This window comes from Molossus molossus, unplaced genomic scaffold (genome assembly GCF_014108415.1).
Source record: "Molossus molossus isolate mMolMol1 unplaced genomic scaffold, mMolMol1.p scaffold_m16_p_20, whole genome shotgun sequence".
Taxonomy (NCBI): domain Eukaryota; kingdom Metazoa; phylum Chordata; class Mammalia; order Chiroptera; family Molossidae; genus Molossus; species Molossus molossus.
In genome coordinates, this window is record NW_023425356.1 from 28,407,592 (window position 1) to 28,432,866 (window position 25,275).

General features: G+C 42.4%; 1 protein-coding gene across 1 annotated transcript; it reads left to right on the forward strand.

Annotated features, from left to right (window-relative positions):
* Positions 1-23,265: 23,265 nt before the first annotated feature.
* Positions 23,266-24,946, forward strand: DUSP23 (dual specificity phosphatase 23). The gene is made up of 2 exons (XM_036272740.1): positions 23,266-23,730; positions 24,543-24,946. The coding sequence occupies exons 1-2, from the start codon at positions 23,464-23,466 to the stop codon at positions 24,726-24,728; spliced, it is 453 nt and encodes a 150-aa protein (XP_036128633.1). The 5' UTR covers positions 23,266-23,463; the 3' UTR covers positions 24,729-24,946.
* Positions 24,947-25,275: the final 329 nt, after the last annotated feature.

Consider the following 25,275-nt stretch of genomic DNA (forward strand, 5'->3'; position numbering starts at 1 on the left):
ATCTTCTTTTAATCAAATATATTTTCTGGTCAAAAGTGGTATTTAGGGCATCATGAACTTCAAATAAATCTCTCTAATTTAACTGCTTCTATTGTGGTTATAAGCAATTCTAGAAATAAATTCTGTATAAATTTAAAAATTTTCAGATCCTAAAAAACTGTTTGAACATCTGAATAATTATGCAATGTATATCCCTCTGTATTTGCACAAGAGAAAAAGGAATTGAACAGAATTACTGGCATTCAGGCCCAGTATTTGAATTTTGCTAAGATTAGATGTGAGACTGGTTTGTCTTTCTCATCTGAGGATATAGGCGCATTTAGTTTTTCACTGAAATAAAGAGAATCAAGAATATGATTTAATGGCCTCAAAGATTCTCTTCCCGTTAACCATTTTCTCCAGAAGAGGCTGGATTTTTTTTTATCAATAGTAGGGTAATAATGAACACATTTTGAAACTGTTTTTTGATTAATGTAATGTCTTGCCTTCCAGGATTGATAGACCATAAAACTGCTAAAAGACACATTTTTTTCCTTGCTACCAGTTGTGATTCTAAGAATCTGGGTATGTTTGAATGATTTTTCTCCACAAAGCAGAATATCCCATCAAAGTGTGACGAGGGAGTCACTGAAAACTTGATTTGCATGTGGTGGTTTTCTGTTGTGTCTGTTTGCTTACTTGTTATGTGATTAACCCTCTGCCCAAGTTTCCAGTCCAGCACTGCAAAGGCTGTTCCTAATCCAATCCAGGGGGAAATAAGAGGAGTTTCTGAACCTATTCTTTGGGATCAGATAGGCAACTAAAGTACTCCAAGCTGGGGGCTGAGGGGAATAAACATTCCTGTTGCTCTCTAAATGAAACACCTGCCACCAATTACTCCTAATAGGTATGTAGATTCTGTTGTGATGATGATGATGATGACTAGAACTAGTATTTATTGATCTCATTGTGCCAAGCGTTATTCAAAGAACTTTACATGGATTGACTCATTTAATCTGGCAACCCCATTAAGTAGACACTAGGATTTTCTCCACTTTACAGAGAAGGGCCCTGAGGTATAAAACAATTTTTTCAGGGTTATATCACTTTAAATGGCAAAAGCAAGATTTGAACCCAACACGAGCACTATTGCCCCAAATATATGGGTCTCATGCAAAATTCACATTTTTTTCCTGCATCTATGACCTTGGGGCTGTACCTTAGCAGTAAGTCACTGACATTTACACACTTGCAATGTTAATTGACCCATCTAACTCTCTGATGATTTGCACATATTGTTAACAGAAAGGCAATTACAGAGACCTCAGAACAGTCACATAAGGTCAATGAGTGGTCCCTTTCTCTGTGACATTCTGGGCATCTATACTCTCCTGGAACTTGAATGGAATTGCTACTCAGGTCACTATTTCTGCAGATATTTCATGGCTTCCAATCCCACAGAGTTAGAAGTCTTGTGTGCCATGCACCCTCCTCAGCCACCACCACTGTGTCCCACCCTAACACACAGTCGATCACAATGTGTTTCCTGTGTGCCTCCTTCGTGACAAGCCCTATGGTAGACACAGAAGATAGACCTGAATATTGAGAGCTTTCAGCCCCCATAGTCCTGACTCCCAGTTTGAGAAACATGATTAATTTGAGCAAATACCAACTTGGAAGTAATTAGAGGGGATGTTTCAGAAAGATTCAAACTAAACCACCTTTGCGGTCCCTATCAACCTCACCACCACCCTCTTGATTTCTTTCTAAAGCAAGAATTTATTAGTCTGATTTCAGCACACACTTGTACCTGTAATTACTTTATAATATCTGTTTACTATTTTTTAAATAAAAATTAATTTAAATTAATCTTGTTTTGTGAATTTCAAGGTATGCCCTGAGATAAATAAAGATACTCCAGGGTGTTATCAAACCATTGCTAGGAATCTTTGTTCTAAAAAGTAGAGAAACAAGCTAATTAAACCTTCAAAGAGCCAGAGGGGAGAAAAGTATATAGACATACAGATAGAGCACAATAAAGAGAGAGTTCTATATGGGTATTATTGACTTACACACACATACTCACACAAATACACATAAAAGGTGGTGCACCAAAATGTGGTTAGCTTTAGGTGAATCGTCTCTTGTAAACTTAGCATCAATGTCTCTCATTATTAAGGCCACTGAGCCACAGAAAAGATGCTGAGAACAACATTTCCAAAAGAGAGAAAAGGCCATTACTTTTCAGAGGTGGGCAAATGCATAGACAGATGAGAAGTTCAAAACAGAGTCCAGATGAATCTCTTGAGAATCCCCACATTAGTGCTGCAGACTGATATAATTAGTGGGAATTTCCCAGAAGTTCTTGAGCTTTATATTGGAGTGGCTTCCTTCCAGGCAAGGTCTCTGAGAGCCTCTCACTTAGATGTCACCGGCTAAGAGCATCTGAAACTTTGGCTACCACAGCTTATACAGCAGGTATGTAAGCCTCTAATTCCTTGTATTGTTTTCCTTCATACCTGAAAAATAGAGTGGTGTCTCTTTAAATACCAACATAAATAGGTGATAGGTCATCATTTATTTTCTTTTTTTTTTTATGAATTTTTATTTATTTTTTTTGTTACAGATATTTTACCTTTTTACCCCATTGGCACCCCCCACCCTACCCCCCATCCACCCTGTCCCCGGCTTAGTTGTCCATGTCCATTGGTCATGCATACATGCATATAAGTTCTGTGGTTTATCTCTTCCCACCCCCCCCACCCCCCATCCCCTCTTCTGAGGGATGTCAGTCTGTGCCCTACTTCCATGTGTCTGGGTCTACTGTATTCCTCAGACTGTTACGTTCATTATATTCCATATATAAGTGAGATCATGTGGTATTTGTCTTTTTCTGCTTGGCTTCTTTCACTTAGGATAATACTTTCCAGGTCCCTCCATGTCGTCTCAAAGGATAAGAGATCTTTCATTCTTACCGCTGCATAGTACTCCATTGTGTATATGTACCACAGCTTTTTTATCCATTCGTCTACTGGTGGACACTTGGGCTGTTTCCAGATCTTAGCTATTGTAAATAGTGTTGCTATGAACATGGGGGTACATATATTCTTCCTGATTGGTGTTTCAGGCTTCTTAGGGTATATTCCCAGCAGTGGGATCACTGGGTCAAATGGAAGTTCAATTGTTAATTTTTTGAGGTAGCACCATATTGTTTTCCACAGCGGCTGCACCAGTCTGCATTCCCACCAGCAGTGTATTAGAGTCCCCTTTTCTCCACACCCTCGCCAACACTTGTTGTTTGATGATTTGTTGATGGCGGCCATTCTGACAGGTGTGAGGTGATACCACATTGTTGTTTTAATTTGCATCTCTCTGATGATTAGTGATGTTGAGCATTTCTTCATATGTCTCTTGGCCATTTGTATGTCCTGTTTGGAGAGGTGTCTATTCAGCTCCTCTGCCCATTTTTTAATTGGGTTCTTTGTCTTCCTTTTGTGGAGTTGTATGAGCACTCTATATATATTGGAAATTAACCCCTCATCTGATACATCATTGGCAATGATGTTCTCCCATACAGTGGGTTGCCTTTCCATTTTGATGATTGTTTCTTTTGCTGTGCAGAAGCTTTTTAGTTTGATGTAGTCCCATGTGTTCATTTTCTCCTTTATTTCTGTTGCCTTAGGTGATGTATCAGTGAAAATTCTGCTCCGTATGATGTCCGAAATTTTGTTGCCTACATTTTCTTCTAGAATTTTTATGGAGTCACGGGTCACATTTAAGTCTTTTATCCATTTTGAGTTTATTTTTGTGTATGGTGTAAGTTGATGGTCTAGTTTCATTTTTTTGCATGTAGCTGTCCAATTTTCCCAACACCATTTATTAAAGAGGCTGTCTTTACTCCACTGTATGCTCTTGCCACCTTTGTCAAATATTAATTGAGCGTATTGCCTTGGGTCCATTTCTGGGTTTTCAGTTCTGTTCCACTGGTCTATATGCCTGTTCTTGTGCCAGTACCAGGCTGTTTTGGTTACAGTCGCTTTGTAGTATAACCTGATATCTGGTATTGTGATCCCACCTACTTTGTTCTTCTTTTTCAAGATTGCTGTGGCTATTCGGGGTCTTTTTTGGTTCCATATGAACTTTTGAAGTATTTGTTCTAGTTCTATGAAATATGTCATTGGTATTTTGATGGGGATTGCATTGAATCTATAGATTGCTTTGGGTAGACATTTTAATTATGTTAATTCTTCCAATCTACGAACAGGGTATGTGCTTCCACTTTTTTATATCTTCCTCTATTTCTTTTTTCAATGACCTGTAGTTTTCTGCAAATAGGTCCTTTACTTCTTTGGTTAAGTTTATTCCTAGGTATCGTAATTTTTTTGGTGCAATGGTAAATGGGATTGTTTGTTCAGTTTCTCTTTCTGTGAGTTCATCATTGATGTACAAGAATGCCGTCGATTTCTTGACGTTAATTTTGTATCCTGCTACTTTGCCAAATTCATTTATTAAGTCTAATAGATTTTTGATGGAGTCTTTAGGGTTTTCTATGTACAATATCATGTCATCTGCAAATAATGACAGTTTCACTTCCTCCTTTCCAATTTGGATCCCTTTTATTTTTTCTTCATGTCTGATTGCTGTGGCTAAGACTTCCAGTACAATGTTAAATAAGAGTGGCGAAAGTGGACATCCCTGTCTTGTTCCTGTTCTTAATGGAAATTTTTTTAGTTTCTGTCCATTGAGTATGATGTTGGCTGTAGGTCTTTCATATATGGCCTTTATTATGTCGAGATATGATCCCTCTATTCCTACATTGCTGAGCGTTTTTATCAGAAATGGATGCTGGATTTTGTCGAATGCTTTTTCAGCATCTATTGATATGATCATGTGGTTTTTATTCTTCATTTTGTTGATGTGGTGTATCACGTTTATTGATTTGCGAATATTGTACCAGCCTTGCATCCCTGGAATGAATCCCACTTGGTCATGGTGAATAATTTTTTTGATGTACTTCTGGATCCGATTTGCTAATATTTTGTTCAGGATTTTGGCGTCTATGTTCATCAGGGATATTGGCCTGTAGTTTTCTTTCTTCGTAGTGTCTTTTTCTGGTTTTGGAATTAGAATTATGCTGGCCTCATAGAACGTGTTTGGAAGTCTTCCTTCTTCTTGAATTTTTTGAAATAGTTAGAGGAGAATGGGTGTTAGTTCTTTTTTTGAATGTTCGGTAAAACTCCCCCGTGAAACCATCTGGGCCTGGGCTTTTGTTTGCTGGGAGAGTCTTGATTACCTCTTCAATTTCCTTGGTTGTTATTGGTCTGTTCAAGTTTTCTATCTCTTCCGGAAATAGTTTTGGGAGACTGTGTGTTTCTAGAAATTTGTCCATTTCGCTTAGATTTTCGAATTTGTTGCCATATAGTTGTTCATAGTAGTTGTTAACGATCTTTTGTATTTCCGTGGTGTTGGTTGTTACTTCTCCTCTTTCATTTTGATTTTGTGTATTTGGGTTCTCTCTCTTTGTTTCTTGGTGAGTCTAGCTAAGGGTCCGTCAATCTTGTTTATCTTTTCGAAAAACCAGCTCTTTGTTTCATTGATCCTTTGAATTGTTTTTTTGGTCTCTATGTCATTTATTTCTGCTCTGATCTTTACTATTTCCTTCCTTCTACTTGCTCTGGGGTTTTCTTTTTGTTTGCTTTCTAATTCTTTAAGTTGTGAGGTTAGACAGTCAATTAGAAATTTTTCTTGTTTTTTGAGGTAGGCCTGTAGTGCTATGAACTTCCCTCTCAGAACTGCTTTTGCTGCATCCCATAGATTTTGTGTTGTTGTGTGTTCATTTTCATTGGTTTCCAGGAAGTTTTTAATTTCTTCCTTGATCTCCTCGGTGACCCATTCATTGTTTAATAACATGCTATTTAGCCTCCATGTGTTGAAATGTCTTTGCATGTTCTTGTTGCAATTGATTTCTAGTTTCATGCCATTGTGATCTGAGAAGATGCTTGATATGATTTCAATCTTCTTGAACTTGTAGAGATTTAGTTTGTGTCCTATCATGTGGTCTGTCTTTGAGAATGTCCCATGTGCACTTGAGAAGAATGTGTGTTCTGTAGTTTTGGGGTGTAATTCTCTGTAGATATCTATTAAATCCATTTGGTCTAGTGCTTCATTTAGAGTCTCTGTTTCCTTGCTAATTTTTTGCCTAGAGGATCTATCCAGTGCTGTCAACCGGGTGTTGAAGTCCCCTGCTATGATTGTATTGTTGTCGATTTCTCCTTGGAAGTCCTCCAGAAGATTTTTAATATATTTTGGTGCTCCTATATTGGGTGCATATATGTTTATCAAGGTTATATCTTCCTGTTGGATAGATCCTTTCAATATTATGTAGTGGCCGTCTTTGTCTCTAGTTATGGTCTTCATTTTGAAATCTATTTTATCAGATATGAGAATTGCTACCCCAGCTTTTTTTTGCTTTCCATTTGCTTGGAAAATTTTTTTCCATCCCTTCACTTTCAACCTATGTGAGTCTTTTGTTGAGAGGTGGGTCTCTTGTAAACAACATATAGATGAGTCATGCTTTCTTATCCAATCAGCTACTCTGTGTCTCTTTATGGGAGCATTCAATCCATTAACGTTTAAGGTGATTATTGATATGTACTTATTTATTGCCATTTTTGTTTAGTGTGGTTCTATTTTTCTTCCCATTTCTACTGCTAATTACAGCAGTCCTTTTAACATTTCTTGCAGTGCTGGTTTGGTGCTAATGTATTCCCTTAGCCTTTTTTTGTCTGGGAAGCTCTTTATTTGACCTTCTATTTTGAATGATAGCCTTGCTGGGTAGAGTAGTCTTGGATTCAGATTCTTGTTTTTCATGACTTTGATTACTTCATGCCATTCTCTTCTGGCCTGTAGTGTTTCTTGTGAGAAGTCAGCTGAGAGCCTTATGGGGTTCCCTTTGTAGGTAACCTGTTGCTTATCTCTTGCTGCTTTAGGATTCTCTCTTTGTCTTTAATTTGTGGCATTTTAATTACTATGTGTCTTGGTGTGGGCCTGTTTGGGTTCTTCTTACTTTGGACTCTCTGTGCTTCTTGAACTTGAATGCCTTCTTCACCAAATTAGGGAAGTTTTCTCTCATTATTTTTTTGAATATATTCTCTATCCCTTGCTCATTTTCTTCTTCTTCGGGGACTCCTATGATGCGAATATTATTACGTTTCCAGTTGTCCCATAGTTCTCTTAAGCTGTCTTCCTGTTTTTTAATAGTTTTTTCCTTTTGTTTTTCTGATTGGTTGATTTTTTCTACCCTGTCTTCTAATTCACTGATCCGGTCCTCAGCTTCCCCTACTCTGCTTTTTAAACCTTCCAATGTGTTTTTCATTTCGGATATGTCATTTTTTATCTCTTCTTGTTGGTTTTTAATTTCCATTTGGCTTATTTTCAGTGTCTCTATGTCCTTACTCATGCTGTTCAGCTTCCTCAAGATCATGGCTCTGAATTCTAGTTCTGTTAACATGCCTAATTGCTCTGCATTGATCTCATCTTCGGTGGAGGTGTGTTGCTCTTTCATTTGGCTTCTGTTTCTGTGTTTCACCATTTTGGCTATCACTGTGGGCTTTGGAGCCTGTCAAGTTCTCCCTGTGGGTGTTGGTGTTCTGCTGTTTGTGGCCCCCTCTCCTGTGTTTAGATGAGCGAGGGAGGACCCACGTTGAACACCACTGTCAAGTCTTACTTTCCTGGTTAAAGTTGCCAGCCCAGGAAATGTACTGTTATCCTCTAGCTTTTTGCCTGGAGGCTAGCAGTCTAGGTTAATTGATCAGTTTTGGGTTGTCAGTTGATTGAAAAACTCCCTCTGGTGCTCAGCCAAGGGGCTTTCCCGAGGGTGGGGCAGATGCTGGTTGTTAGTGAGCCTCAATTAGCACTTCAATGGCCCACAGGGTGGGGTTGGATCTCCGAGGGAGGGGCTGCTGCCTCTCCTCAGAGCCCTGGGAAGGAGCAATATGGCCACCATCCTGAGTGGCTGCACTCAGCCAAAGCTCTGAGTGCCCTCCAAACCCCGAGTGTCCCGACTCAGTTCCAGTCCAGTCCGCCCTCCCTCCGCCAGAGCCCAAGGTGAGTGGCTGTGGCTTTTCAGCCTCTGTCCCGGCTGCGCTGTGGAGCCGCCTGGGAGTGTGACCTGAGGGCGCAGCTCCCAGCTAAGGCCGCTGCCGAGCTGCCGACCGTGGGCTCCCAGCCCCGTCTCGCGCCTTCGCAAGCCTACCGGGATGGAGTCAGTGTCCCTCATTGTATGGTCCTCGCAAGCTGCTTTTCTGTTGGTTTTTCCCGTCGATTTGTCTGTGTTATAGTTGTAATTCCAGTTTGGTTCTGGGAGACGGTCTGTGCAGCTCCGTTCACTCCGCCGCCATTTTTCGGTTCCCCCTCATCATTTATTTTCTTGAGTACATATACTCTAATGCTTTTACAATAAGAAAGTATGTGTATAAAAAAGCAACTAATATTTTAAATGTTTTAAATATATAATATGATAAATGTGTTTGCTAGAGATGCTAACAAAGCTCAGAAGAGAGATACAATACATGAAATATAAAGGTGCAGGGAAGGCTTCCTATAGAAAGTGGAGTATTTCAAACTGAATCTTGAGGGTGGTGAGGAGTTGCTGTAGGCCACGGGAAAAAACAGGACTGGTAAAGAGGCAAGCGTATGCAAAGGTACACGCAAGAGTTCTGCTTTGCTGAGGACCAATATGTTGTTTGATATGACAGGGACTTGAGAGGCACTGATCTAAAGGTGGTCAGAGGGACAGCCAGGAGCTGGGAAGAAGCCTACAGGGAATCAGATAATAAGAATTTAATTTTTTCTTTATTTTTTTTTCTTTATTGATTTTAGAGAGAGAGATGGAAACATCAATGAGAGAGAACATCAATTGGCTGTTTCCTGCACGCCCCCCACTGGGGATTTAGCCCACAACCTGGGCATGTGCCCTGACCAGGAATCAAACCAGTGACCTCTTGATGCATGGTCAACACTCAACCACTCAGCCACACTGGCTGGGCAAGATACCGACAATTTCTGAGCTCCATTTGCAGAGTAATAAAATAAGATAAAGCTGAAAAGCAAAGCAAGAGGCGTCATCCTGGAGGACTTTCTCTGCTAGTCAATAAATGTTGGGGTTTTTTTCTTGAAGGCAATGAGGAGTTACTAGAGAACTGGAAATGTAAGATTGTGTTCTATGAAAGTCACTGTAGCCACACAGAGGGGAATGTGTAAAGGCTGGAAGAGCAGAGGCCAGTCTAGAGAGCCATGGAGATTAAACTCTTAATTAAACTCTTAATCTAAGGAGATTCCAGAAGGATGGGATCTGGGTGTAAAGAAAGTCTGCTGGGGCCCTGGCCAGGTATCTCAGATGGTTAGAGCATCCTTCCAATACCCAAGGTTGGGGTTTGATATCCGGTCAGGTCATATATAAGAATCAACCAAAGAATGCATAAATAAGTGGGACAATAAATCAGTCTCTCTCTCTCTCTCTCTCTCTCTCTCTCTCTCTCTCTCACACACACACACACACACACACACACACACACACATCAAATTAATATATAAAAAAAAATTTTTTAAAAGAATGTAAGTCACACCCAAGTGTGGCACATAAAAATCAGGAGGATACCTCGGCTGGGAAGGTCCTTCCTGAGGACTGAGGGGTCCCCGTCCCACACCAGATGCCCTGCTCAGGGTTCTAGTGCCAGGAAGAGAAGTCCCCATAACTTTTGGCTGGAAAAACCAGCGGGAACTGAGGCTCAGGGAAGCTGAAGTGGCTGGAGCCCCAGGCAGCTCCTTAAAGGGCCCTCACATGGACTTATCGGACTCTCTCCCTCTAAGCTTGGAGGGGAGGCAGCTTGAGGGGCGCAGAGACATACAGGGAAGAACTGAGCTGTTTGGTACCGGAGCGAGGGCTGGACAGGGGGCTTTCTCCGGGAAAAACGTGCTGTCAGAGGCCTTTGTTCTTTAGGTGAACCCTTCCCTGGGACAGCAGACAGTCGCCATATCTGGGTCTCCAGCAACCTGGTTCACACTGGTTGGCCCGCCCTGGTGATTCTCTGAGACCCCCGCCCCACCCAACTTTCAGGCCCACCCAAGCTGTTGCCACTTGCTTAACCATAGAATTGACCTGTCTTGGATCCTGCTTCAGGTTTTTCCTAAATTCTTTCAAACAAGCAGCATCTGGTCTCAGCTAGGCCCATATCTCTCATTAAGTAATACACTGAAACAAACACAGGGAGGCAGCCAAAATGAGGAGACAAGGAACAGGTCCCAAATGAAAGAACAGAACAAAACCCCAAGAAAAGAACTAAGCAAAATGGAGATAAGCAACCTAACAGATGCTGAGTTCAAAATACTGCTTATAAGGATGCTCAATGAACTTAGTGAGAACATCAGTGAACTTAGTGAGGGCCTCAAGAGCATAAAAAAGGACCAGTCAGAAATCATAGATGCACAGTTAGAATTGAAGGAGGCATTAACTGAAATAAAGAATAATTTACACAGCTTCAATAATAGAGTATGTAAATCCAAGAAGCAAACCATCGATTTGGAATATAAGGAAGCAAAAAATGCCCAATCAGAACAGCAAAAAGAAAAAAGAATCCAAAAAAAAAAATGAGGATAGTGTAAGGAGCCACTGGGACAACTTCAAGTGTGCCAACATTCACATCTTGGGGGTGCCATAAGGAGAAGAGCGAGAACAAGAAATTGAAAACATTCACATCTTGGGGGTGCCAGAAGGAGAAGAGCGAGAACAAGAAATTGAAAACCTGTTTGAAACAATAATGGCAGAAAACTTTCCTAACTTGGTGAAGGAAACAGACATACAAGTCCAGGAAGCACAGAGAGTCCCAAACAAGATGAACCCCAAGAGGCCCACACCAAGACACATCATCATCAAAATGCAAAAGGTTCAAGACAAAGAGAGAATCTTAAAAGCAGCAAGAGAAAGGCAGCTAGTTACCTACAAGGGAGTTCCCATAAGGCTGTCAGCTGATTTCTCAAAAGAAACTTTGCCGGCCAGAAGAGAGTGGCAAGAAATATTCGAAGTGATGAAAAGCAAGAACCTACAACCAAGATTACTCTATCCTGCAAAGCTGTCATTTAGACTCGATGGCCATATAAAGACTTTCCCAGACAAGAAAAAGTTAAAGGAGTTCATCACCACCAAACCGTTATTATATGAAATGTTGAAGGGTCTTTTTGAAGAAAAAGATAAAATATATGAACAAACAAAATGGCAATAAATACATATCTATCGACAATGGAATCTACAAACAAAATGAACAGGTAGAACAGAAACATTCTCATAGATATAGAGAACATTTTGTTGGTTGCCAGTTGGGAGTGGGGTTGGGGGAATGGGTGAAAAAGGTGAAGAGATTAAGAAGTACAAATTCATTGCTAGACTGACAAACCTCAAAGGGAATGGGGTTGGGGGGCGGTGGGAAGAAATAAACCAAAGAACTTATATGCATAACCAATGGACACGGACAATAGTGTGGGAAAAGGCGGGTGGGGGGCGGGAGTGGGGAGGAGGGGTTCAATGGGGGAAAAATGTGGAACATCTGTAATACATTTTACATTCAACAATAAAGATTTTTAAAAATTTTTTTAATAAAAAAAAAAAAAGAAGAATGTAAGTCTGCGGGTTGGAGTGATGTGATTGGAGGTGGTCCATGGCTCCTTTCTCCCTCCCCTGAAATTACAAGGAGTGAGGCTGGAGTCACATAAATTGAAGGATGGTAAATCAGGCATTTTTCTACCATGCCTAGAATGTACTTTAAAGGTAGAAAGAGTGAAAAGGGAATTTCAATATTTCCTCCAGAAAGAAAATCTGAGAACCTAGCCCTTCCTTGGAACAAAAACAGGAAAGTCACAATGTACATCTAAGTGTATTATTCTTGGATATATTCCTAACCTGTAGATAAAACAATAGATTGTTCCAATCAGGGACTGTTAGCTGTTTCTAATTAACCTTGGGCTTTCACCCAAGCCAATTAGGCCACTTTAGACCTCACTCTCTGCTGACTGAATCCTCTGCCCACAGCCCAGTTCAGCCAGAGTTTCTCAGCTCCAGACAAGAAATGCCTAGAGATGTCCAAGACATCTTGTGGGCAGGTGATGTTGTAGGTACTACCAATGCTTGTCAAACAGAAAGGAAAACAGAGCTGCAGGACAAGTTGATCTTAAAACAGGGCTTCTCTGGCATAGGTGTGCCTATGAACCACCTCAGTATCCCACAGGTCTGGAGCGGGGCCTGAGATTTAGCATTTCTCACAAGCTCCCAGGTGATGTCAGTGCTGCTCAACTGTGAATCACACATTGAGAAGCACTGGTCTAAGGATGGCTAGAGGAACAGTCAGGAGCTGGGAAGGTGCTTAGAGGGGATCAGATACTGACAATTCCTGAGCTCCACAGATTTGCTGCATTTGTTGCATCTGAACTGGAAAGTAAACCTATGTGATCTATAGTCTAGGGGTTGGAAGACTTAAAGGAAAAGAGACGAGATATAAGAGTTTAATAACCTCAAAGGTCTAGTATTGAAATCAACATATTAAAGATAAGAAAATAAATAGAGCATCTGTATCTATTTTCTTTATTTATTTATTTTCAATTATAATTGACATTCAATATTATATTAGTTTCAGGTGCATAGCATAGTGAATAGACATTTATATAACTTACAAATTGCCACAAATGTAGCGGCTTAAAAAAAATACCCATTTATTACCTCACAGTTCTGTAGTCCAGTTACCAGTTAGCAAAATCTTCTTCCCAGGGTCTCCTCAGGCTGAAATTAAGATGCTAACAAGGCTGCAACTCTCCTCTGAGGCTCAGGTCCTCTTCCAAGTGTTACCAGGTCAGGTCTGGGTCTAGAGCAGGTCTGCTTCAGTGTGGGTTCTTGACTTCATGTAGGAAAGATTTCATAATATGAGTCCAAGTTGTTTTTTAGAGTATGATTACTAAAGCTAGGAACAGTGAAACAAGAAAGGGCTCTAGGTAGAAGAAGCAACAGGACAGAGCAAAGGGGGCCTTGGAGACAGGTTCAGGGGGTTAGCCTGGGTCAAGTTGCCCCTGCCCTCTGCTCCCCTAGTTGCAAGTCACATGGGGTCCCTTAGAGTATAGGAGAAAAACAGCAAGGATACAAGGTGTGGGTGTGCTCTTATGAGAGCATGTGGTAGCTCATTTGTCTTAAGGCTTTTTATTTCTCTTTGGCTGGCTGGAATCCTAGGGGAGCTCTTAACAAAATAGTCATTAGCTTTTCAGGTGTGACCTTCAATATGTTGATTCATCAAAATGTGCATATACAGGGAACAGGGATTATTTTCTGGTTGGTTTCATTTTTAAAGAGCATCATTAAAGAGGGACCAGGCAAAAAAATGGCGGCAGAGTGAATGGAAGCTACACAGACCATCTCCCAGGACCAAACTGGAATTACAACTAAAATAAAGACAAATTGTCAGGAAAAAGCAACAGAAAAGCACCTTGCAAGGACCATATAACCAGGACACTGAATCGATCCTGGTAGAATGGTGGAGGCACAAGAGGGGGGCTGGGAGCCCACGGACAGCAGCAGTCTTAGCTGTGAGCAGCGCCCTCTGGGTTAAACTCCCAAGCCCACTGCACAGAGCAAAGAGCCAGGAAAGAACGCCAAAATAGCCACAGCCACTCACCTTGGGCTCTGGCAGAGAGAGGGCATACTGGCCTGGAACTGTGTGGGGACACTCGGGATCTGGGGGGGGTGCTCAGAGCTTTTGCTGTGTTGCAGCCACGAAGGACAGTGCCCATCTACTCCTTCCCAGGGCTCTGGGGAGAGGTGGTGGCCCCTCCCAAGGAGATTCAACCCCACCCAGGTGGGCCATTGAAATGCAAATCGAGGCCCATTAACAACCAGCATCTGCCCCACCCCTGGGAAATCCCCCTGATGGAGTTTTTCATTTAACTGAGAACCCTAGGCTCTTTAAGTAACTGTGCTGTGACTAATAGCCTCCAGACAAAAACCTAGAGAATAACTGAACCATTCCTGGGCTTACAACTCTACCCAGGAAAGTAAAACTTGACAGTGGTGTTTCATGTGGGTCCTCCCATGCTCATCCAAACCCAGTAGAGGGAGCCACAAACAGCAGAACACCAACACCCACAGGGAAAATTTGGCAGGCTCCAAAACCCACTGAGATAGCCAAAATGGTGAAACAAAGAAACAAAAGTCAAATGAAAGAACAAGAGACCTCTACCAAAGATGAGATAAATGAAATGCAGTTAAGCAAATTAACAGAGCTAGAATGCAGAGCCATGATCTTGAGGAAGCTCAACAGTGTGAGTAAGGACATCAACACCATGAGTAAAGACATAGAAACATTGAAAACCAACCAAGTGGAAATAAAATATGACATAGCATAAATAAAGAACACATTGGAAGGACTAACCAGCAGAGTAGAGGAAGCTGGGCACCAAATCAGTGAATTAGAAGACAGGGTAGAAAAAAATCAACCAATCAAAAAACCAAAAGGAAAAAACAATTAAAAAACAGGAAGACAGCTTAAGAGAACTGTGGACAACTGGACACGTAATAATATTCACATCATAGGAGTCTCCGAAGAAAAAGAAAATGACCAAGGGTTAGAGAATATATTTGAAGAAATAATGACAGAAAACTTCCCTAATTTGGTGAAGAAAGAAGGCATTCAAGTTCAAGAAACACAGAGAACCCCAAGTAAGAAGAACCCAAATAGGCCCACATGAAGACACACAGTAATTAAATGCCAAAAATTGAAGACAAAGAAAGAATCCTAAAGGCAGCAAGAGATAGGCAACAGGTTACCTGCAAAGGAACCCCCATAAGGCTGTCAGCTGATTTCTCAACAGAAACACTACAGGCCAGAAGGGAATGGCATGAAGTAATCAAGGTCATGAAAAACAAGGATCTGTATCCAAGACTACTCTATCCGGCAAGGCTATCATTCAGAATAGAAGGTCAAAAAAAGAGCTTCCCAGACACACACACAAAAAAGAAAAAGCCTAAGGAAATACATTAGCACCGAACCAGCTCTGCAAGAAATGTTAAAAGAACTGCTGTAATTAGTAGAAGAAATAGGAAGAAAAATAGAACCATACTAAACAAAAATGGCAATAAATAAGTACATACCAATAATCACCTTAAATGTAAATAGATTGAATACTCTGCTAAAAAGACACAGAGTAGCTGATTGGATAAAAAAGTGTGACTCATCTATATGTTGTTTGCAAGAGACCCACCTCACAACAAAAGACTCACATAGGTTGAAAGTGAAGGGATGGAAAAAATCTTCCAAGCAAATGAAAAGTAAAGAAAAGCTGGGGTAGCAATACTCATATTTGATAAAATAGATTTCAAAATGAAGGCCATCACTAGAGACAAAGAAGGCCACTACATAATATTGAAAAGATCTATCCAACAGAAAGATATAACCTTGGTAAACATATATGCACCCAATATAGAAGCACTGAAATATATTAACAATCTTCTGGAAACCAACCAACCTTAGGCAACAGAAACAAAGGCAAAAATGAACACATGGGACTACATCAAACTCAAAAGCTTCTGCACAGCAAAAGAAACAACCATCAAAATGGAAAGGCAACCCACTGTATGGGAGAACATCATTGCCAATAATACATCAGATAAGGGGTTAATTTCCCAAATATGTTGAGTACTCATACAACTCAACAAAAGGAAGACCCAATTAAAAAATGGGCAGAAGACCTAAATAGACACCTCTCCAAACAGAACATACAAATGGCCAAAAGACATGAAGAAATGCTCAACATCACTAATCATCAGAGAGATGCAAATTAAAACAACAATGAGGTATCACCTCACACCTGTCAGAATGGCTGCCATCAACAAATCATCAAACAACAAGTGTTGGTGAGGGTGTGGAGAAAAGGGGACTCTAGAACACTGCTGGTGGGAATGCAGACTGGGGCAGCCACTATGCAAAACTCTATGGTGTTGCCTCAAAAAATTAAAAATTGAATTGCCATTTGACCCAGTGATCCCACTTCTATGAATATACCCTAAGAAGCCTGAAACACCAATCAGAAAGAATATATGTACCCCCCATGTTCATAGCAGCACTATTTACAATAGCTAAGATCTGGAAACAGCCCAAGTGTCCATCAGTAGATGAATGGATAAAAAAGCAGTGGTACATATACACAATGGAGTACTATGCAGCTGTAAGAAAGAAAGATCTCTTATCCTTTGAGACGACAGGGAGAGAGCTGGAGAGTATTATCCTAAGCAAAACAAGCCAAGCAGAGAAAGATAAATACCACATGATCTCACTTAAATACAAAATATAATGAACATAACAGTCTGAGGAACAGGGTAGACCCAGAGACATGGAAGTGGAGTACAGACTGACAACCCTCAGAAGAGGGAGTGGGGGGTGGAAGGAAGGGATAAACCTCAAAACTGATATGCATGCACGCATAACCAATGGACACGGACAACAAAGCTGGGATAGGGTGGGGGGATGGGGAGGAAGGTGTTAATGGGGGAAAAAAGGAGAAACATCTGTAACAAAAATTAAATAAATAAATAAATAAATAAATAAATAAATAAATAAATAAATAAATAAAATAAAGAGGAACCAGGACCGGGGCCGTTCTGTCCAGGACGTTCTGAAATGTGTAAACCATGTGCTCCTAAGTGGCCTTGGTTTTGGAAGATAAAACCTTGTGATTCACTGGCTGACTGTAAAACACTCAAATTGTTTGGCCTTGTTTAATGATGTTGCCTCAGTTTCCCTTTTCCACCTGTCAAGAAATGTTCCTAGTTTCTTACTATCCTGCCTCACAAGCTCATTCAGACTGGCAGAATTGACTTCCTTCAGTGGTAGGGCTGAAGCCCCTGCTTTCTTAGTAGCTGTTAGCTGGGAACCACTCAGATCTTAGAGGTCGTCTTGCTACATGGTCCCCTTTTGTAATATAACGATCATGGGAGTGATATCTCTCCTCAAAAGGTCATTTGGGGCCATTTTAGAATTCTGCCAACCACAGAATCCTATGATTGCACACTTTGCATTAAAGATGTTTCAACATGAGTGCAATTTCTTCATTTATTCTCAGCAGCTCTAAATCAGCTCAAGAGGATGGTGGTAGCAGCAGTAGCTTTCATCTTTTGAGCACCAATTATGGGCCAGCACTTTGCCAGAAACTTTATATATTCCTAGCTTATTTAGCTCTATTAATAATCCATAATAGTCTATGGCATTATAGAAATCTATATTTTGTAGATGAGGAAATTAAGACTTAGGAAGTTTAAGTAACTTGGTCTAGGTTACACAGTTTAGTGACCCAGTGATGTTCAATAGAATGGATTGAATCTTCTTCTGGACTGAGTGATCATTAGTTTCCTCACATAGAAATAGATAAGTAAAACCAGGATTTCTCTTGAGGTTTCTTCCCATTTTGACATTTATGCTGTAAAAACTGTAATTCAAATTTCCCAGTAATTTTTTCTTTCAGATCCAAGGCAAATCAAGATTTGTAGTAACATGAATAGGAAAAGTGAGGGAGTTCTTCAAAATGGTTTGCAAAACAAAGGTGACTCCTACCTGAGTGCTGCCTCTTCTCTGATTCTTCTCTCACGTGCCTTTGTTGAACAGCTTTGCAAAAACTAAAGCCTAGCCCTCAGCTTCTTCCCCACCTCCAAATCCCCTAATCGTAGCTTCTGGTATAAGGCACCACCCCCAACCTCCCAGCATAAAGTGTTCCTTGAATTGTCTAAAGGAAAAACATAATTTTAAGTGTCATGAAGGCAACAGCATTGTCAGAAGTACAAGAAATCAACTAGTAAATTATGAGATTTCAGTCTCAGTATGTTCTGTAACAGTATACAAATTACAAATTTTTCAAAAATACAGAAAAGGATAAACAAGGAAAAGCTATCAGTGCCATCTTGTGGAAATACTTTTATTAAAATGGCCAAGGTAATCTAGCCATACCCCAGATCAAGTCAAATCCTCTACACTCCACACTGATATGCATCCAATAGACAGCAGAATAGCTTCATTAATTGTTTATAGGTAATGGGTCCATTACCTATAGGCAGAGGGTCCATTCTGATTGTTTGCTTCCTATGCCACAGCCAGTTATTAAATAATTTGTATATCATCCCTAACTATATGAGTATCACATAAGACCTCCATACCTCCAACACCATACATACACAAAACCCTACCCAAACTGTTCGGTTCCTCTACACAACATGTTTCTCTAAATGTGGAAAATTTGCATTGACCTTTTACAAAACCTCACCCCCCACAAACACATACACACTTATACCACAATTGCTTATGGTGTAACTTTTTCTTTCAAAAATAAGCTTAAATTTATTTCACTTCTGGAGTTTATCAGAAACTATTTCTCTTCTTTCGTTCTATATGAATATTCCCATCTGTTTTAGTTACTTATGGCTGCATTAAAAATTACTCCAAAATTTTATGGCTCAAAATAATAAATATTTATTATCTCACCATTTTTGTGGGTAAGAAATTCAAGAGAGGCTTACCTGGGTGGTTCTGGCTCAGGGAATCCATGAGGTTATTGTCAAGATATTGGGCAGGTCATCTAAAGTCTTGATGGAGCTAAAGGATCTACTTCCAAAATTGCTAGCTCCCTTACATGATATTGGTATGAAGCCTCAGTTCCTCACCACATGGAATTCTCCATAAGGTTCCTTGAGTGTCCTCACAACGGGACAGCTGGTTTCTTCCAAGACAGAACAAGGCAAAGACCAAAGTGTCTTTTATGACTTAACCTAAGAAGTCACATGTCATCGTTTCCGTAATATCCTACTGGTTACAAAATCCAGTGCTATCAGCATGGAAAAGGACTACACAAGCATGAGATGAACACTGGGGGCCACCTTAGAGGTTGACTACCACAACCTCCCTTCTTAAATCCAGTTTCCAGAGTACCGGCTCCCAGGTGTGCAATGTGTTTAAACACAAGATCAGAATATTTAAGACACTGAGAATACTGACTATAGTTCAAGGGTCACAGGAACCCAAACCCAAGCAATCCTTTGCCTTAGTGGGACACAAGGACCTACCTGAAGGAAGGAATTCTCTGACTCTGACTTCAACTTTGCCACTAGCATAAAGCCCTCAGGGAACTGAGGCCTCCTCGTAAAAGAGAACTAGGTCAAAACATTCTTATTATCTGGGGACAGGGCAGCTAGAATGCCCTGAAACTGTTCGGTGGAGCTTTACAATGAAGTCATTTCCAATGGTTTACAATGGACAGAGAACAAAATGGAAGGAAGACCCCACTGTTTTTAATAAGATGTTTCTGGTGGTTCTAACCCAAGCTCAACTTTCCCCCACTGGCTTCTTTTGCACTTGTGAGTTTTCCTGCACAATTAATTTTTAATAAATATTATCTGATTGTCTTTTATGAGTAATTTAGTACTTTATTCTATGTTTTGAAAACAATTCCATTGGACTCTAAATCCCCCCTCCCAAGTATATTGTAAATTCCTTGAAGTCAAAAAAATTATGCTTATCACTCAGCCCACCAACAGTGACAAAAGATGGTCCCCCTCCACACACCCACACACATGCACCACACATACACACAACAGGAGCAGAGCTCTATGAAGAGCAAGGCGTATTTACCCCTTTTTACAAACATAGTAGTTAGACTTTCCTTAAAAGCACAGACACGTAAAAAGTACACTTTAAAAAGGTGCTTACATAGTACTCAACATAGTCCTCAAATGCATGTAATTAAAAAGGGACACACAGCCCTGGCCGGTTTGGCTCAACGGTTAGAGTATTGGCCTGCAGTCCAGAGAAACCCGGGTTCGGTTCCCGCTAAGGGCGCATACCTCGATTGCAGTTTATCCCCAGCCCTGGTTGGTCGTGCAGGTGGCAGCCACTCGATGTGTCCCTTCACATCGATGTTTCTCTCTCTCCCTCCCACTCTACCTGAACAAAAAATGGAAAAATGTCCTCGGGTGAGGAAAAAAAAAAAATATTTAAAAAGGGACACACAGACCCACAGAATAGAAAACAAATTGATGGTTCCCCAAGGAGAGGAGGTGAGTGGATGGGAAATTAATAAATAAAAGGACACAAACTCATGTTAACTCACATACACTCCTAGAAATGTACATTCACAGTCTTACCTATGCATTCTACTTATTTCTACTTACTTTTTATTTTTGTAGTCATTGGTTCATTTAACATTTTTGAGTACTGTGTGTCAGGCTTCAGAGTAGATGTAAGGAATTCAAAGATGGAGTGATGACACCTTGGTTCCTATACAAATAGACAACCCCAATCCAATAACATAACTGCCATGCAGTACAGAAAGAGCCTAAATCTTCCTGAGGGTCAGGTAACACTTTGCCAAGGAGAAAGGAGAAGAAGGTCAGTATTGCAAAGGGGGCATGTGCAGAGTGCTGAAACCGCTACATTGCATGGGTCCTAGCCAGGAAACCAGCAGAGAGGACTTTAACTTAGAGGTTCCCTGGGTCCAAGAAAAAAATTAAGTAGCACTCTTAACAATGGGACACACCCCAGGGCAGAGACCCTAGACCCTTCCACCCAGGATCTGTTGGAAAGGAGAGGCCAAGCAGTAGAGGAGGAGGAATTCCTACAAAGGGAGCCACTGGCCTGGCCACAAGGAGGCCCAGGTGCAGGGAAGGATGGACTTCTACACCTGCAGAGAGCTACCTGCAGGGGACAGTCACTGTAGAGGGCTCAGAGAAGAAGAGAATCTGTCTTCCCTCTGGAGAAAATGAGCTGGTTCCCAAGGGGGCAAGGAAGGGGGTCATAGGGAGGTGGGGAAAGATGTGGGAATATTTCTCCTGATGAGTAAAGGGAGCAAAGAAAGGAGAGCAAGGCAAAGAGACTAAGAAATTAAATTCCATTTGAAAGGGATCAAGTGCTGGATTCTTGTCAGCAGAGGCAGTGCACCCAGAAGCCCTCGGGGTGTGGGAGGGACAGGTGGCTGAGAGGCACAGCAGAGCAGGAGGGGAAGGAAGGAATTGAAATCGGCTAGAAAGATTGATAGGGAGTTATGTGGGAAATAAGATTGCAAAGGGCAAGGGATTAATCAGGGATGTGTCAACGTTAGAAACATTCAAACCTGTGAAGGATTTTGTGAGTTTATTTGAGCCAAAACTCTCGACAATTTCTGGGAAGCAAAACCTCAACAGACTGAGATAATGCTCCAGAGAATGACAGTTTTACACCTTATTTTATACATTACAGTCAAAAGAGCAGACACAAGTGAGTTACATGAAGTACACTGGTGCTAGATTAGAGACGTGGGAGAAAGCAAAGCGGGAAAACCTGTGGGATTGGATGAAAAGTAAAATGATAGACACATACATCTTATACACAGGTAGGTACAGGATAGTTAACAGTCAATAATTAACTCAGTAACAATGAGGGGATTTGTGGTCTCCACAGACCAGCGCCTGCGCTTTGAAGAGTCCGGAAAAAGGAAAATGACTTTGACATTCCAAAGAAATGTTATCGGAGATGCAAAAAGACAATAGACAGGCTCAGTTAAGGTAAAGATTGACCTTTGTCAGGGAATATGCTGGCCTAGGCCATGCCTACCTGCCATAAACTGCTTTTAGTTTAAAAGTTTTTAATTTCAGACCATGCTTTGTGGTTATTTTAGGTCTTTGAGTTTGCAAGGCCACCACGCAGGCCTCCCCTGAGCTTGTCAGGTTAGCATGTGGCCCAGCTGTGATTGCATTGAAGGGGAGAAAAGGAAAATTTGGTAGCTCCTGGAACAAGAGGAGAACAGGTCAAGTCAACGCTTCAGCGTTGTGTAGGTAAACGGAAGTGCCTTTTCCTCAGGGTCAGAGCAAGCTTTGAACTTGGAGGAAAGAGAAATTCCTTTTCATTTTGCTGGCACCAGAGTTTTCAATGGGCAAATGTGTGAGACAGGGGTGAGCCTCAGATTACTCATAATACAAAAGGGATACAAAATATTTCCCACATGTGGTTCTTCCAGAAGAGACTTGGCACAGGGCCTGGTACATAAGCAAATTCAGTAAGGGCTGTTTTCATAATCATAATTAATCTGCATCACGAGAAGCACATTGTTCAAATAAGGATATGGACTGGTCAGATCACTGCTGAGACACTGTGTTCAGATCTAGGTCCACCTTCTATGAACAACACGAAAAAACTCTAGCCTCCCCCAGGGAGTGGGGCAACTCACAGAGCCTGGAAGTCATGTGATATGAGGAGAAATTAAGAAATTCTGGAAATTTTAACCCAGATGATATCTGGGGGCATGAGGATAGTTATATGAAGAGGCAGTAATCTTCCATGACTTTAGGAAACAATACTGTGTTGTTAAAGAAACAGGACACTTGTTTTTTAAAACCCCCAGGCTATCAGTCATTCTCAGTCAAATTTCTGAACCTCTCCAAAGCCTCAATTTTTTCATCTGTAAAATTGTTAATTAGATTAACTCATAAAATTTCTGTGACAGTTAAATGAGTTAAAACATGTAGTGCTTACAACAGTATCTGGTGTAGTAACTGCTCAATTTGTTAATTTTTTTATTGCAGGGCACCTGATGGCAACCCAATATTTTTACTAATTCTAGTAATGGAAAAATGAGAATAGTGCCCAGTACAGTGGTGATTCCTTCTTATTGGGCATGTTCAGAAATTCACTGATAGTGACTGGTCACAGTCACTGCAGAGGAGATTCATCCTCCAAAGCAGAAGCAGATCTGCCATTTCTTTTCTTTTGTTAATTCCCACCCGAGGATAAGAGGATAAATAAAAAATAAAATAAAATAAAACAAAACATGAAGTTGGACGTGAGAGGCCACACATGGAACCTGTAATCCACAGGCCTGCCCTTGACCGGAATCGAACCCGCGGACTGCAAGGCCGCAGGCCTCCGCTCTAACCGCTGAACAAACATACCAGGCTAGATTTACCACCTCTTAATCTCTTGGGTTTAAGAGGAGGCCCAGTGACAGGGACAGTTGGCCAATGATGCAATCATTCCCACCCACCGCCAGGGGGCAGCAGAGTCCGACCCCGGGTGGCTTCATCCACAGAAAATAATTCGTCTCCGGTTTTTCTTCTCGGCTCTTTGCATTGCTCCAGTCTCGGTGCTGTCGTAACCCCGCCCATTATCGACTATCCAACCAATTAACGTCGGTGCAGCTAGGGCGGGCCGGGTAGGTGCTCCTCTCAGTCATTCAGAGCTCGGCGTTTCGCACCGCCCCCCTGCGGCGGGGCAGTTCCGCGGCCTAGCCAGACGTCGTCCGGGGCCGCGTCGCGAGGCTGCGGGCCCAGAGACGCCAGTGCTGGGTAGGTGGGGGTTACCCGACCTGGACGGGCGACGGACGAGTGGGCGGAGCGGGACGGGCCGCCTCTCCCGGTGACGCACCGTCCCGGGCCCTCCCTCAGCCATGGGCGTGCAGCCCCCCAACTTCTCGTGGGTGCTTCCGGGCCGGCTGGCGGGGCTGGCGCTGCCCCGGCTCCCCGCCCACTACCAGTTCCTGCTGGACCAGGGCGTGCGGCACCTGGTGTCCCTGACGGAGCGCGGGCCCCCGCACACGGACAGCTGCCCCGGCCTCACCCTGCACCGACTGCGCATCCCGGACTTCTGTCCCCCAGCCCCGGAGCAGGTCGACCGCTTCGTGCAGATCGTGGACGAGGCGAACGCCCGGGGAGAGGTCAGCGCAGGGCGGACGGGCCCTGGGAGGGGTCCACGGGGACAGCGACCGAGCCGCGGATTCGGGGTCGAGAACACCGGGCCGGGAGAGAGCCGGGGAAGACCGGGGCCGGAGGGGCGGGGCGGTACGTGGGCGGAGAAAAGAGGGCTCCGCCCCGCACGCCCCGCTAGCAGAGAGGAAAGGTAGAGCTGGCGGAATTGAGAGTTGGGGAAGAGAAAGGATGGGCAGACTTGGGGGAGTGAGGGGTCGAAGTCAGGCTCTTGAACAGTCTCCACAGCAGGGCTGTGTCCAAATATAATGGAGCCATATGTAATCTTCAAGTTTCTAGCGGCAACATTTTAAAGGATACAAAAGAAACAGGAGAAATTCATTTTGATCATATAATTTAACCCAGTAAGTCAAATATCTTGTTGCAACGTATAGTCAATATAAAATAAATTCTTAGTGAGATATTTTCATTGTTTTTTGTGCTACATCTTCACAACCCGGTTGCATTTTACATCATATCTCCATTTGGACTAGCACCATTTCAGTAGCCGCCTGTGGCCAGTACTTCTACACTGCACAGCGCAGGGAGGTGGTTGTGGGGAGGCCGACCAGAAGCCCAGTACTTCAACCAGCCACTGTGCTGGTGATTGGTGGCCTCCAAGCCACAGGTACAGAACAGCCCTCCCAGACTTTACTGTCTCTTCAGAGTCCTGGAACTGACCCAGAAGAAGCAGCTGTAGGGCGAAAGAGACAGGCCTAAGTGAGGGTCAGGAGAGTGTTGGGAGGGTGTTAGGCTCCACCCCCATCATGCTCCCCCTTTACAGGCTGTGGGAGTGCACTGTGCCTTGGGCTTCGGCCGCACTGGCACCATGCTGGCCTGTTACCTGGTGAAGGAGCAGGGCCTGGCTGCAGGAGACGCCATCGCTGAAATCCGGCGGCTGCGACCCGGCTCAATCGAAACATATGAGCAGGAGAAAGCGGTCTTCCAGTTCTACCAGCGAACTAAATAAGCAGCCTCAGCACCCTTCTGCCAGGCCCCCCATGCTCTGACCAGGGTGTTCGATGGGGCCAGAGATGTGGAAGTGGACTAAAGCCCCCCAGCTCCCAGCTGGCTCAAGAGACTGAAGTTGCCCTCCCCTGCTGGCAGGTTCTGACTGAAGGGACTGGCTAGAGCTGCACTGATGTGAGAGTCCCTCTTCTGCTTCCTTGAATAAATAAGTTATAAGAACCAGCTCATGTTGCATTGCACTTGACAGTTTACAAAGCACTTTACACATCAACTTGCTTGAGCCTCACAGTAGCCCTGTGATATTGGAAAGTCACTTTGGGTGAGGTGGCTAAAGCTCAGAGTTTCAAGTTCACACTTCTGGAAAGTGGAAGTATGACCAGGACTACAACACACATCTTCAGCCTCTTAAAGATGCTGAAACTGTGTATCTGTTATCTGATGACATTTGATATGTGTTCTGGAGAGCTGGTCATTGAAAAGGACACAAATCCCCTAAAGCCCAGGGTCCCTGATGCTCACAGGCCAGGGGGGCCCATATGGATGCAGCC

Coding starts and splice junctions, on each gene's coding strand:
- DUSP23 (XM_036272740.1), top strand. CDS start 23,464: ATGGGCGTGCAGCCCCCCAACTTCTCGTGGGTGCTTCCGGGCCGGCTG. Junction 23,731..24,542: donor AGGCGAACGCCCGGGGAGAG/GTCAGCGCAGGG, acceptor CCCCCTTTACAG/GCTGTGGGAGTGCACTGTGC.